Below are 16,028 nucleotides of genomic sequence, written 5' to 3'. Positions count from 1 at the left end.
AAGCGCCCCAACTGAAACTTCACGCCTCATCTTCACATAGGCCTCCTTCTTCCTCTTAACAAGAGATTCCACTTCTTTGGTAAACCACGGTTCCCTCGCTCGACCCCTTCCTCCCTGTCTGACTGGTACGTACTTATCAAGAACATGCAATAGCTGTTCCTTGAACAAGCTCCACATATCCAGTGTGCCCAACCCTTGCAGCCTACTTCTCCAACCTACACATCCTAAGTCATGTCTAATGGCATCATAATTGCCCTTCCCCCAGCTATAACTCTTACCCTGCGGGGTATACTTATCCCTTTCCATCACTAACGTAAAGGTCACCGAATTGTGGTCACTGTTTCCAAAGTGCTCACCTACCTCCAGATCTAACACCTGGCCTGGTTCATTACCCAAAACCAAATCCAATGTGGCCTCGCCTCTTGTTGGCCTGTCAACATATTGTGTCAGGAAACCCTCCTGCACACATTGTACAAAGAACGACCCATCTAATGTACTCGAACTATATCTTTTCCAGTCAATATTTGGAAAGTTAAAGTCTCCCATAACAACTACCCTGTTACTTTCGCTCTTTTCCAGAATCATCTTCGCCATCCTTTCCTCTACATCCCTAGAACTGTTAGGTGGCCTATAGAAAACTCCCAACAGGGTGACCTCTCCTTTCCTGTTTCTAACCTCAGCCCATACTACCTCGGAAGAAGAGTCCCCATCTAGCATCCTTTCCGCCACCGTAATACTGTCCTTGACTAGCAGCGCCACACCTCCCCCTCTTTTGCCCCCTTCTCTGAGCTTACTAAAACACCTAAACCCCGGAACCTGCAACAACCATTCCTGTCCCTGCTCTATCCATGTCTCTGAAATGGCCACAACATCGAAGTCCCAGGTACCAACCCATGCTGCCAGTTCCCCTACCTTATTTCGTATACTCCTGGCATTGAAGTAGACACACTTCAAACCACCTACCTGAACACTGGCACCCTCCTGCGAAGTCAAATCTGTGCTCCTGACCTCTATACTCTCCATCTCCCGTACCCCAAAACTACAATCCAGGTTCCCATGCCCCTGCTGAATTAGTTTAAACCCCCTCAAAGAGCACTAACAAATCTCCCCCCCCCCCAGGATATTGGTGCCCCTCAGGTTCAGATGTAGACCATCCTGTCTATAGAGGTCCCACCTTCCCCAGAAAGAGCCCCAGTTATCCAGAAATCTGAATCCCTCCCGCCTGCACCATCCCTGTAGCCACGTGTTTAATTGCTCTCTCTCCCTATTCCTCATCTCACTATCACGTGGCACGGGCAACCCAGAGATAACAACTCTGTTTGTTCTCGCTCTGAGCTTCCATCCTAGCTCCCTAAAGGCCTGCCTGACATCCTTGTCCACTTTCCTACCTATGTCGTTAGTGCCAATGTGGACTACGACTTGGGGCTGCTCCCCCTCCCCCTTAAGGACCCGGAAAACACGATCCGAGACATCACGTACCCTTGCACCTGGGAGGCAACATACCAAACGTGAGTCTCTCTCGCTTCCACAAAATCTCCTATCTGTGCCCCTGACTATTGAGTCCCCAATTACTAATGTTCTACTCCTTTCCCCCCTTCCCTTCTGAGCAACAGGGACAGACTCCGTGCCAGAGGCCCGTACCCCATGGCTTACCCCTGGTAAGTCCCCCCCCCCCCCACAAGTATCCAAAACGGTATACTTGTTACTCAGGGGAACGACCGCAGGGGGTCCCTGCACTGACTGCTTCTTCCCAGTCCCTCTTACAGTTACCCATCTATCTCCAGTCTTTGGTGTAACTACTTCCCTGAAGCTCCTATCTATGACCTCCTCGGCCTCCCGAATCATCCGAAGTTCATCCAGCTCAAGCTCCAGGTCCCTAACACGGTTTTTGAGGAGCTGGAGTTGGGTGCACTTCCCACAGATGAAATCAGCAGGGACACTGACGGCGTCCCTCACCTCAAACATTCTGCAGGAGGAGCATTGTACTGCCTTCCCTGACATCACCTCTAGATTTAAAAAAAAACAAGAAAAAGAAAAAGAAAGGAAGAGCTTACCTGATATTACCTCAAACCCTGCTCCCGCTGAAAGGTAAGCAAATTTAAAGGCACTCACTCACCTTCACGACAGGCCCCTGCTCCCGCTTCCCAACCACAGTGGGGTGGGGGGGTTGGTTAGAGGAGGAGGTAGGGTGGGAAACACTCACGAAGTGTTTCGGGTTTAACTGTCACTTGACAGCAGCCCCTCCACAAACCACTTTCAACTTAGGCTGACCGCACTGCACGTATGCAAATTTCCCCAGAACAGCTGATCAGTAGCTCTGCTCTGCTGCCCTCTATCTGTGACTTATCAGATGCATTTGATCTGTTATCCGTTATCTGTGACTTAACGGATGCATTTGTGGGCTGTAGGCTGCAAGATGCCATACAAGTCGTCACTTGAGTCCTGGAATGATCTCGAGGGCTGTGGTGACCTTGGTGGCCACCAGGAGCGGGTATCTTCCTCCTCCACATCATCCAGGGAAGTTGCATATGGGGCCTGCGGACACAGGGTGACCCATTAACCCACCCCCCGCACCAAGGCAGCGGTTCCCGCTCCAGTGCCCCCAGGCTAAGTGCCCAATTTCCAAGATGGCTACTCACCTCCTCGGATTTCCATAGGAGCTACTCCACCAGCTTCATGTTTCTAAATAGATGTACTAAACAATGCCCGCATGATGCTTGCTAGGGAGGGGGTTAGATCATGGGAGGCCGTTCAATAGGGGCCCTACCTGTTAATGAGATGGAGATTGGTCTTAATTGGTGATTGTTGGTTTCTTGTCACACCATGGTGGGATCCTGATGTCACCAACGGTAGTGGGCTGATTAGATCGGAAAAAACTTGACGCCTTCCGTGGTTCCTGAATTTGGCCTCTCCCACTATCGAACCAGCCCATTTGTTCTCTTGTCCAGCGTGATGAGGCTGGTAGATCGCGCCCTAACTTTCTTCCAAGTTAAGCCCATACTTAGAAATGCTTTCAACACCGTGGAGCTAAATTTGCTGGTGAGACCAGTTCCTCTGAGATTGAGCCGCCAGTTTTAAGGGGTGCTTATCTCTAAGTGAGCTTGAGGGACCCCCACCCCGCCCACCCATGGACAATGTCAACCTCCACACACGCAGGCATAAACCCCCCGCCAAGTGAAGACACTCTGATATGGGGTCGCTGAGGGCCCCCTTTCAGGCTTCCCCATCTCCTCTTTCGCACCCCCTCCCCCATACCTCCATCCTTAACCCCACCAACCTTTAAGAGGTCCCTTCATATCTGACCTTCACATCCCCCTTCATACTTTCCTTTCTTCATACTCCCCCTCACCCCCTCCTTTCATTGTCATGGCCCCCCTCAGGCCAAGACCTGTGGCAGTGCCATCCTGCCAAATGTGCACCCTGGCATTGCCATCCGAGCACCCTGGCAGTGCCACACAGCCGTGCCAAGGTGCCCAGGTGTCAGAAGGAGGGCAAGGTGGCACTGCACTGTCCCCAACCACCCAGGGGTTTGCAATGACCTATGATTCCCCCCAGATGCCATTACACATGGTCCACATTTGTGTGGACCAGTACTAAAGGCACCCGGCCCAGCCTTCCCTGGGACGGCTGTTCATTCCCGGGTGGCGGGGGAATCTAGAGCAGACATATTCAAATATTGGGGCAGCACGGTAACATTGTGGTTAGCACAATTGCTTCACAGTTCCAGGGTCCCAGATTTGATTCCTGGCTTAGGTCACTGTCTGTGTGGAGTCTGCACATTCTCCCCGTGTGTGTGTGGGTTTCCTCCGGGTGCTCCGGTTTCCTCCCACAGTCCAAAGATGTGCAGGTTAGGTGGATTGGCCATGATAAATTTCCCTTAGTGTCCAAAATTGCCCTTAGTGTTGGGTGGGGTTGCTGGGTTATGGGGATGGGGTGGGGGTGTGGACCTTGGGTAGGGTGCTCTTTCCGGGGCCGGTGACTTGATGGGCCGAATGGCCTCCTTCTGCACTGTAAATTCTATCATTCTATGAAATGAGCCTAATGGCTCATTTAAGTTTACATACATAGGTAGAGTTTTGGCTGAGGGAATATGAGCAACTTGGGGCTAAATCAAAAAGCAGAACCAAAAAGGTAATCATCTCCGGATTACTACCTGAACCGCAGGCTAATTGACACAGGTCAAGATTGAAGAGGTAAATAAGATTGAAGAGGTAAATGCTCAATAGTAGGTGTGGGAGAAATAGGTTCAAATTCATGGGACATTGGAACCAGTACTGAGGAAAGAGGGAGCTGTTCCGATGGGACAGTCTTCACCTGAATCATGCTGGGACCAGAGTCCGTGGGCTGTAGATAGGGTTTTAAACTGGGTGGTTGGGGACAGTTCGGGTGCATGGAAAATGAGAAAACCAAAGTTAAAGGGGAAGGCACAAGCACTGGGTAGTGGTGAGGTGGATTGCTACTAGAAAATGAAAGGAAGGAACAGAACATGTGAATGTCATATTGCGCCAAGGAATCAGACAAGAGTAGGAAAATTTGATAATAGAACAGACCGTGTCTGAATGTACAAAGCATTCGGAACAAAATGAATGAGTTAACAGTACAAATAGAGACAAAGGAATGTGATTTGATGGTGATTAGTGAGACATGGCTACATGGAGACTGGGAGTTAAATATCCAATAGGTACTCAGTATTTCTAAAGGATAGACAGAAAGGAAAATGAGATGTTGTAGCTTTGCTATTAAATGAAGGGACCAGTGCTGTGGTACAAAATGCTGTAGGCACTGGAGATCAAGATGGAATCAGTCTGGATAGAAATAAGAAGTAGCAAAGCAAGAAGTCCCTGGTACAAGTAATATATAGGCCCAAACAGTAGTTCCACAGTAGGGCACAGTACAGCAGGAAATATTGAAGGCTTGTAAGAAAGGTACGACAATGATCATGGGTGATTTTAATATGCATCTAGACTGGATTAATCAAATTGGCAAGGGTAGCCTCGAGGGAGAATTAATTGAATTATTAGAGATTGTTTCTTGGAACATTATGTTGTGGGACCAACAAGGGAACAGGCTATTTTGGATTTGATATTGTGTAGTGAGGAGGAATTAATTAATGACCTCATAGTTAAGGATCCTTTCGGGACGAATGATTGTAGCATGATAGAATTTCAAATTCAGTTTGAGGGCAAGAAACTGGAGTCCCACACTAGCATCCTGGAGCTAAACAAAGGTAATGACGTCGGCGTTAGGACAGATTTGGCCCTAGTGGATTGTGCAGGAAGACTAAAAGGTAAGATGGTTGATGAACAGTGGTAGTTGTTTAAGGAGATATTCAATTCCTCCCAATTAAAATATATTCCAGAGAGGAAGAAAGACTAGAAGGGGGGGAAGAAACTTCCATGGCTAAGCAAGGAAGTTAAAGGTAACAAAGACAGAAGCTGAGGTGCATCATATTGCAAAGGCCACTGGCAGGTTGGAAGATTGGGAAACTTTTAAAGATCAACAAAGGGTAACTAAAAAAGTAACAAAAAGAACAAAGGTAAATTATGAAAGCACAAAATATTTTTAAAAGAGCAAAAACTTCTGTAAGTATATAAAAGGGAAGAGATTAGCTTAAGTGAATGTTGGTCCCTTGGAGGATAAGACCAGGGAGTTAATAGTGGGGAACAAAGAAATGGCAGAGACACTAAATCAATATTTTGCCTCAGTTTTCACAGTGTAGGATACTAGCACTATCCCAATAGTAACATGTAATGCAGAGGTAATAGAAAGGGAGGAATTTAGAACGATCATCATCAATAGGGAAAATGCACTAAACAACCTATTGGGATTGAAGGCAGGCAAGACCCCAGGGCCTGATGACCTACATCCTAGGGTTTTAAAGGCAGTGGCAGTGGAAATAGTGGATCCATTGGTTCTTGTATTCCAAAATTCCCTCGATGCGGGAAAGGTTCCAGTGGATTGGAAAAATGCTAATATAATGCTCGTATTCAAAAAGGGAGGGTGGCAGAAATTAGGAAACTATAGACTAATTAGTTTAACTGTCAATGGAAAATAGTTAGAAACCACTATGAAGGAAGTAATAACGACATTTAGAATGTAAAAACACAATCCATCAGAGTCAGCATGGTTTTGTGAAGCATAAATCATATTTGAGTAATTTTCCAGAATTCCTGAATTGGATTGGATTGGATTTGTTTATTGTCACGTGTACCAAGGTACAGTGAAAAGTATTTTTCTGCAAGCAGTTCAACAGATCATTCAGTACATGGAAGAAAAGAGAATTAAACAAAATTCAAGAAAATACAAGAAAATACATAATAGGGCAACACAAGGTATACAATGTACTACATAAGCATTGGCATCAGATGAAGCATACAGGGTGTAGTGTTAATGAGGTCAGTCAACAAGAGGGTCATTTAGGAGTCTGGTGACAGTGGGGAAGCTGTTTTTGAGTCTGTTCGTGCGTGTTCTCAGACTTCTGTATCACCTGCCCGATGGAAGAAGTTGGAAAAGTGAGTAAGCCGGGTGGGAGGGATCCTTGATTATGCTGCCCGCTTTCCCCAGGCAGCGGGAGGTGTAGATGGTGTCAATGGATGGGAGGCAGGTTTGTGTGATGGACTGGGCGGTATTCATGACTCTCTGAAGTTCCTTGCGGTACTGGGCCGAGCAGTTGCCATACCAGGATGTGATGCAGCCCAATAGGATGCTTTCTATGGTGCAGTCGTGTGTGTACAGAGAGTAGAGTAGGGGGCTAAGTACGCATCCTTGCGGGGCACCGGTATTGAGGACTATTGTGGAGGAGGTGTTGGTGTTCATTCTTACTGATTGTGGTCTGTTGGTCAGAAAATCGAGGATCCAGTTGCAGAGTGGAGAACCAAGTCCTAGGTTTTGGAGCCTTGATATGAGCTTGGCTGGGATTATGGTGTTGAAGGCGGAGCTGTAGTCAATAAATAGGAGTCTGATGTAGGAGTCCTTGTTTTCGAGATGCTCTAGGGATGAGTGTAGGGCCAGGGAAATGGCATCTGATGTGGACCGGTTGCGACGGTATGCGAATTGAAGTGGGTCAAGGCGTTCCGGGAGTATGGAGGTGATACGCTTCATGATCAGCCTCTCGAAGCACTTCATTACAACTGATGTCAGGGCCACCGGACGGTAGTCATTGAGGCATGTTGCCTGGTTCTTCTTTGGTACCGGTATGATGGTGGTCTTTGAAGATGTAGTAAGCCAAGTTGATAATGGTGATCCTGCAGATGTTGTATATCTGCTTCCAGAAAGTATTTGAGAAGGTACTGCACAAAAGGCTTATACACATGGTTAGATCACATGGGGTTAGGGGTAATTTATTAGCTTGGATAGAAGACTGGCTAACTGACTGAAGGCAGAGAGTCAGGATAAATGGGTCCGTTTCTGGTTGGCAAGATGTAACTAGTGGGGTGCCACAGGATTCGATCCCCGAGCCCTGACTACTTACAATCTCTATTACTGACTTGGATATTGGGATAGAAGGTATAATAGCCAAATTTGCAGATGGCACTAAAATAGATGGGACAGTAAGTTGCAATGAGGAAATATGAAATTTACAAATCAATACAGATGATTTATGTGAGTGGGTCAACATTTGGCAGATGGAGTTTAACATGGGTAAGTATGAGGTTATCCATTTTGGTCCCCACCCTTGAGTTATATGCAGACAGGCTACAGCTCCAGACACAATTTGACTTACTTTCCACAAATAAAACTGTGCACATGTCCTGGGGACATAGCTCACCAGCTCAGGTGCCAATATGCTTCTTGGTTTATCTCCAAGATCTATGATTCCTTCCATAATGTTAGCCCTGACCCCTCCTACATTAATTTGACCTTGCTCCCTTTTATCATAACCATTATAAATCTGATATTTCGTCAGATCGCATGACAATGGCTTCCCATCTGCAGACGTGGATAGGAACCGAGACTTAGATGACCCTTTGCATCAACTTAATCCAGTTTATTATCTCATCCAACCGCAAAGTGATAAGGCCCCAGACCCTTATGACTTCCTTATTGACTTTTATAAAAGGTTCTCCAGTCAACTTACACCTTTATTGCTCGATATGCTTAATGACTCATTATCTCATAGTTCTTTGCTCCCTACATTGATTCAAGCTTCCATTTTGCTTATACTCAAAAAAGACAGGGACCCTGAAGATTGTGACTCATTTCAGTCTATCTCCCTTAAATGCAAACATAAAGCTGTTTGCTAAAGTACAGATGTGTCGCTTGGAGCCATTTTTCCCTGATAAAATATTTGATGACCAAACTGGTTTAGTAAAGGGACGCCAGTTTCCCTCAAATGTCGCCTTCTTGACATTATATTTGCCCCAACTGCCTTGACCATCCCTGAAGTTATTGTCGCTCTGGTTGCAGAGGACGTTTTGGATTGGGTGGAGTGGGATTATCTATTTGCAATTTTGGGTAAATTTGGGTTTGGTCCAAAATTTACTTCATGGATTTGCCTTCTTTCTACTTCCCCTACCGCGAGTGTGACACTAAATCGCTACACTCAAAGTACTTGCCCTTATTCAGGGGAACACATCAAAGGTCCCCACTGCTCTTTGCCCTGGTGAGAGAACCCCTGTCAATAACCTTAAAATTCGTCCACACTGCTAAAGGGTATTCCTCGATAACGAATTATGCAAAAAGGGGGGGGGGGGGGGGGGGGGGGGAGGAAACCAAGGTGACACACGTGCTTGGCAGTTACAAATCTCATCATAAAGAGGTAGCATACACAGAAGTAGATATGAAATGTGTTCATTATATTTACATTGGTGAACATTATAAGCTTGTGGTTAACACCTGTGCCACCGCTGTGCTTCTAATATTTCTTAGATTTCCTAACCCTACTGCTATATCTTGGTGCTTTCCCAACATCTACAGTGGAGGTGGAGGCAGCCTGCTATTTGTGATGACTTTGGCAGGTGCCCTCTGCAGGGCTAAGAGCTGGAAGGCCCTGTCCTGCCTTGGGGTGTCCTACCGTGGAGCTGAAACTGATTTGGGCACTGGAAGAGGTGATTGGGATCGGATGAAACTGCCAGAGGCACCTGGATGGATGGCCCCAAGATGTGCACCTCCTCGCTAACGGTGCCTGAGGCCCCTGGCTGACCCCTTGAGGAGAAGGGAGCAGCGAAGTGCAATCGAGTTGCTGCACCCCCCCTCTCAGATAGCCATTGATGGACGCCACCAAGGGCTACAATGAGGGAGTGCGGCCCCTGCAGAAGTGGAGGATTGATGTCCTGGACCAAAGTCTCCATGGTGGCCAGAAACTTGCCAGTGTTGACCCCTGTGCATTGACATGCAAGCGCAATCACCACAGATCGGTCCCACACGGGCAACACAGTAGCACAATGGTTAGCTCTCTACCGCCCCCCCCCCCTCCCCCTCAGTCTAGGACACAAGCGTGCCATGCATAAAGACAATTAGCAAGAGTGTGAGAAAGGTGCATTCTTGGGAAGATGATAAGGATGCCTGGCATGTATGTGTAATGAGTGGAGCGATGGACAGGATTCGGATGCAAGCTCGAGAGGATATGAGCCTGATGTGAGGGTGAGAAGTGATGTCCTTTGAGCTGCGTGAGTGTGTGATGGGCTAATGAGTCTGATAATGAATAATGAAATGACCCTGGAAACATGATTGAGATCATTCATCCTCTTCCTGCACTGGGTGCTGGACTTCTTTTGAACGAGGTTGACACTAGCCAACGTTGCTACTGCGTCCCAAGAAGGAGTGGTGAGGTTGATGAACCTCTGGGCATCACAGGGGTACAGGACATTGCGGCGAAGACACCGTGTCCAGCAGGTGACCCACCAAGGCGTCACAACGTTTGGGGACTGCTTTCCTCTTTGTTTTCTGGGCCATCTCTAACCTGAGGCAGTCCTGATTTGCAGACATGAAGGAGGCTATGCTCTGGTGCATTTTTAATATTTTGTCCGAAATGAGGAAGCAGTGAGGTCATGTCAGGATGGGTGAATCAGGGGCTGCCTACCAGCAATCCGGCGAGTTTCACATGGATGAATATTTAATTAGCTCTGAAGCGTATGATACAGTGCAAATACGCGCCATTGCAGCTGACTGGAAACACTGCTTTGCACGTAAGCCGCTGCACTTAGTGTGCAGAATGGAAAATTCCGCTATTCATGTTATGTATATCTCAAACCCACAGCCATAAATAACCCCAGTGATGAAAAATATAGACCAGAGCTCATAACCTCAATATTGCAGAAAAGCTAGAGGAGTATAGAAAGTGCTAGGGTGAAATTACAAAAAAGGAAACTAACAAATGGGCATGAAAATAAATTGGTGAGTAAAATAAATGAAAAAATGATTTCTAAATACATAACGAGCAATTGGAGAACTAAGGAAACCTATAACTGACCAAAATAGGAACCTGTGTGGAGGTGGAAGATGAAGGCATGATGCTCAATGAACACGTTACATCTGTTTTCACAGAACAGTCAACTGATGCAGCCGTTATAGTTTAGAGGAGGAGATGTTTGAAATACTGGGCGGGATTCTCTGATCCTGAGGTTAAGTGTTGACGCCGTCATCGCTTCTCGGCCTTTTGGCTAAGATTGAGCGTAGATTGAGCCTTTTGGCTCAGATCTGGTATGTCTCCTTTATGGGGACCATGAATTGGATTCAATTTGAATAGTTTTTTTGGAGCAGGCAAGGAGCTGGTAGGGGTTCGCCTCTGTCCACACTCTGAGCCCTGGCTGTGTAACTAAGATAAAGTAATTTTAAAAAAAAAAGTGTTGACGCCGTCGTAAACACTAGCGTGTTTCTCGATGGCGTCACCATGCCCTCAGGAGCAACGATTCTGACCCCTACATGCATGCCGAGGTCCCTCCGGGTAAGACCACACGTGGACGCCACCGGCGGAACTCAGATTTTTTGTGCGGCCGTTCAGCCCATCCTGGGCAAAGAATCTCAGGCGGGGCGGCGTTGGGGCGGCGTCGCACGATTCGCACCCCTCCCGGCAATTCTTCAGCCCAGCCTGGTGTGAGAGAATCCCGCCCACTGGATAAGATGAACAGTGAGAGGGGACATATTAAGGGCATAAGAGAAGCTAGGTTATGCTGGAACTATATAAAACATTAATAGGATACAATTGTATAATTCTGATCATATTACAGGAAAAACGTGATTAGAAAATAAAGGAAGAGCCTCTGACCATCATATTCCAATCCCCTCATGCTACAGGAATTATGCTGGAGGATTGTTCAAGTTTTTCAGTTGTTTAAAAAGGAATAACGAAAAAGACCAATTAACTGCTAACCTTGGTGGTGGGAGAAGTATTGAAACAAGTTCTGAGCAGCTGTATAAATTGTCACTTGGCTACAGATTAATCTGATTAATTTGAGGAGGGTTGATGAGAGCAATGTATTTTATGTCGTCTGTACGGAGTTTAGCAAGGATTTTGGTAAGAAACCATCTGGCTGACTGGTGAAAGTACTGTGGTACTCTGTTCCTCAGTGAGTTCCTTTCTTGTGTCTCAATTCCTCGCATCATAATTTCTATGACCCCAAAAGAGAAATTGAGTGTTTTGTAGCTTCCTTGAAAACGCCTTTGCAAATGCAGTGGGGCTGCCCAATATCTGCTCCTTTCAGTTTCAACAGTCTTAATTTTTGCAGCAACATCTGATTTCCTGCCCTCTAACAGGCAAAGCTCCAGTGATAATTTGCACCAGAAGTTTACCTTCATTCTGCTAGTAATGCTGACTGCAGAATTATGTGTGAGGTTGGTGCACCAGGGCCAGCAGTGCAGGTATTCGCTCTTCTATTAATATTCTTTATTGTCACAAGTAGGCTTACATTAACACTACAATGAAGTTACTGTGAAAAGCCACATTCCAGTTCCTGTTTGGGTACACGGAGGGAGAATTCAGAATGTCCAAAACAGCACTTCTTTCGGGACTTGTGGGAGGAAACCCACGCAGACACCGGGAGAATGTGCAGACTCCGCACAGACAGTAACCCAAGCGGGGAATCAAACTGGGACGCTGGCGCTGTGAAGCAACAAGGCTAACCACTGTGCTACCGTGCCACCTATATAGTTGGATTATCTTTAATGGTTATGCTTGTTTGGAAAATATAAGCTTCAGTCTTTGTGTGATTATGGCTTAGTTAGTACCACAGTGGCTTCTGAAAGAGTTTTGTGGGCACTATTCCTGTGTACCTGAACAGATGATTTAGGTTGACGTTTGAGTGCAGTGTATTATTAAAGGAATCCTGTATTGCAGAGCTGTTTCAGGGTAAGATAAACTAAGATCTCTATCTGCCTGTTCAGATGGGCATTAAAGATCACATAGCTCTGTTTAAGGAGAACAGGGAATATCTGTGTCCCGGCTAATGTTTTCCCTCAACCAGCAGAAACTGATCATTCATTTCACTTGTTTGTGAAACTTCAATATGAACAAAATGTGTCAAAAGTTTGACATCAGAACAACGCTGACTGCATTGGAAAAGTAATCTCATGCGTGTAAAGTGTTTTGGGATATCCTAAAGATGTTATAAAGCATTAGATAAATGTAAGCAAAGTGAGCAAGCCTTTTAAACCTTTGTGCCTGACTACACATGTAATATGTTTGCGGCCTGTGGGGTCATTTTTGGATTGTCATGAGGCTGCGCAGTTTAGAGGGAACTTTTAATCAAAGTCTGTTCTTTCTTTCTTGTAATGCACATTGCATAAAAATTTGAGGAGAAAATATTAGTCAACCAAATTGCATATTTCTGATCTATTTCTTTCTATATGGCTGTATATAATAAAGTAAGCTAATTCAGGTTTAATCTGTGTTGATGCAGATATATATGATGCATTGAGATGATTAAAAATGTTGGGTGGGATTCTCACAGCCCCGGGCCGGAGAATCCCCGCAACCACGCCACGCCGCCCCGACGGCGGCACGCGATTCTCCCCGCTCCACGCGGCCAGGCTGCCGATTCTCCGGGCCAGATGGGCCGAGCGGCTGCTCTAAAAAGGCAGAGTCCCACCGGCGCCGTCCACACCTGGTCGCAGCCGGCAGGAACTCTGCGTGTAGGGTCGGGGGGGCTGCCTGTGGAGAGAGGGAGGGGGGGCTCTGACCCCGGGGGTCCGCCGATGGGGCCTGGTCTGCGATCAGGGCCCACAGATCGGCGGGCCGGCCTCTCGCTCCCCGGGCCTATTTTCTTACGCGCCGGCCCCTAAAGTCCCACGCCACGTTGCGTCGGGGTCGGCACGTTGAGGGAGGCCACCGTGCATGCGCAGGTTGGCGCCGGCGCCACTGCGCATGCGCGGGTTGGCGCATCGCACAGTTCGCACCGGGATGGGAGGCTGGAGCGGTGTTTCCGATTGCGATTCCGATTGCGTCGGCACTCTGCCGCCAAATGGGAGAATCCCACCCTATATCACTGAAATTTTGCTCTGTTGAACTACAATGTGCAACACAAAATGTTGCATCTTAACTGGGCTTTAAGTGGAATTGTGCAAACTGTAACAAGATGATATATATCAGGGATAATAAAGAAAGGGAGGGCTAATTAACCTGGACCTGGACTTTACTCCATATATGACTGTTCTACACCAGGGCTGCAGAAATATACATTGACCTATGTATTAATAGTGAATGTCTTGGTTTTGCTATGGAAAGATTCTCCCCCTCTTTCTTTTGTGTTCTACTTGTATATTGAATACCCCAAGAGTTAAATTTGTAACATAACACATGACTAATTTTGGAATTGTGGATTGCATTTTAGTTGTATGGTAAATATTTAGGAATATTATTATTTTCTGTAGCTTTCTCATATATTTATTTTCAGTGCCTTAATTAGTTCAAGTTGGTGATTTTTAAAGTTCTGCATTTTTCAAAGCAATTTAAACTCCAAAACAACATTGGCTTCACATAAATGCTTTTTATCTTTTGTAGAAAAGTGCAAAAGGTCAAGACCTATTCGACCAGATTGCATACCATTTGGACCTTGTGGAGGTAGAATACTTCAGCTTGCAATTCATGGATGTATTTCAGGTTTCGGTAAGTGACTGCTGTTTATGCTGATGAAAAAGTGCAGATTAAATTTGTTTTAGAAGTGAATTACTCCAATGGCATAACTGTAATGCTCTTTTGAATGAATATGAATTGACAAGCGTAAGGCCAGTTGTTGGAAACTAAATTCGACTAATTTTGAAAAATAAGAACAAATAGAACAAAGAACAATACAGCACAGGAACAGGCCTTTGGCCTTCCAAGTCCGCGCCGACTGTGGTACTTGGCTAAATGAAAACCGTATGCACTTACGGAGTCTGTATCCTTCCATTCCCACCCTATTCATATATTTGTCTTGATGCCTTTTAAATGCTGCTATCGTACCTGCTCCCACCACCTCCCCAGGCAGTGCATTCCATATATTTCCCACCCTCTGTGTAAAAAAACTTGCCTCGGACATCTGTTCTAAACTTTTCCCCAAGCACTTTAAACCTATGTCCCCTAGTACTTGACTCTCCTACCCTAGAAAAGAGCATTTGATTATCCACCCTGTCCATGCCACTCATAATCTTGTAGACCTCTATCAAGTCGCCTCTCAATCTCCGTCATTTCAATGAGAACAGACCGAGTTTATCTAACCTCTCCTTATAGCTAATGCCCTCCATACCAGGCAACATCCTACTAAACCGCTTCTGTACCCTCTCCAAAGCATCCACATCCTTCTGGTACTGTGGCGAGCAGAATTGTACACAATATTCCAAATGAGGTCTAACTAAGGTCCTGTACAGCTGCAACATGTCTTGCCAATTTTTATATTCATTGTCCCGACCGATGAAGGCCAGCATGCCGTATGCCTTCTTGACCACCTTATCCACATGTGTTGCCACTTTCAGTGATCGGTGGACATGCACGCCCAGATCTCTCTGCTTGTCAGTACTCGCAAGTGTTCCACCATTTATTGTGTGATTCTTACATGCATTGGACCTTCCAAACTGCATTTCTTCACACTTGTCCAGATTAAACTCCACCTGACATTTCTCCGCCGAAGACTCGTACCAGTTTATATCCTGCTGTATCCTCTGACAATCCTCTTCACTATACACAGCTCCACCAATTGTGTCGTCTGCGAACTTAGTAATCAGACCAGCTACATTTTCTTGCAAACAATTTATGTACACCACAAACAATGAAGGCCCCAGACCTGATCCCTGTGGAACGCCGTTAGTCACGGCCTTCCATTCAGAAAAGCACCCTTCTACTGCTACCCTCTGCCTTCTGTGCCCAAGCCTGTTCTGTATTCAACTTGCCAGCTCTCCTCCGATCTCATGTAACTTCATCTTTTGTACCAGTCTATCATGAGGTACCTTGTCAAAAGCTTTACTGAAGTCCATGTATACAACATCTACTGCCTTTCCCTCATCTATCATCTTTGTCACTTTCTTGAAACACTCAATCAAATTAGTGAGGCACTGCCTCCCTTTCACAAAACCATGCTGTTTATTGACCACTAATAAGTCAATTTGTTTCCAAATGTGAGTAAATCCTATCTCTAAGAATCTTTTCCAATAGTTCCCCTACCACTGACGTAAGGCTCACTGGCCTATAATTTCCTTGATTATCCCTGCTGTCCTTCTTAAAGAATGGAACAACATTGGCTACTTTCCAGTCCTCTGAAACTTCATCTGTAGCCAATGCGGATACAAAGATTACTGTTAAGGCCCCAGCAATTTTCTCCCTTGCCTCCCGCAGTATTCTGGGGTAGATTCCATCAGGCCCTGGGAACGTATCTATTTTAATGCTTTTTCAGATGCCCAACACTTCCTCTTTATTAATATCAACACGACTCAGAATATCTACACACTCTACCCTATACTCCGCATCCACAAAGTCCTTCTCTTTGGTGCATGCTGAAGCAAAGTATTCATTTAGTATCTCTCCCATTTCTTCTAGTTCCATTCATAGATTCCCTCCAATATCCTTGAATGGACCAACCCTTTCTCTGGCAACCCTCTTACTCTTTACATATGTATAAAAT

General features: G+C 45.9%; 1 protein-coding gene across 2 annotated transcripts in view; it reads left to right on the top strand.

Annotated features, from left to right (window-relative positions):
- epb41l4b (erythrocyte membrane protein band 4.1 like 4B) overlaps nt 1-16,028 on the top strand; it is a 506,687-nt gene that overhangs the window by 158,601 nt on the left and 332,058 nt on the right. For both annotated transcript variants that reach the window (XM_038797675.1, XM_038797674.1), the window contains exon 2: nt 13,937-14,041. In XM_038797675.1, coding sequence (XP_038653603.1) covers nt 13,937-14,041 — 105 coding nt within the window. The remainder of the gene's footprint in view (nt 1-13,936; nt 14,042-16,028) is intronic.

Source organism: Scyliorhinus canicula, chromosome 5, assembly GCF_902713615.1.
Source record: "Scyliorhinus canicula chromosome 5, sScyCan1.1, whole genome shotgun sequence".
Lineage (NCBI taxonomy): Eukaryota > Metazoa > Chordata > Chondrichthyes > Carcharhiniformes > Scyliorhinidae > Scyliorhinus > Scyliorhinus canicula.
The sequence above is the reverse complement of the archived record's forward strand: the minus strand, read 5'-3'. Positions and strand labels throughout refer to the sequence as shown.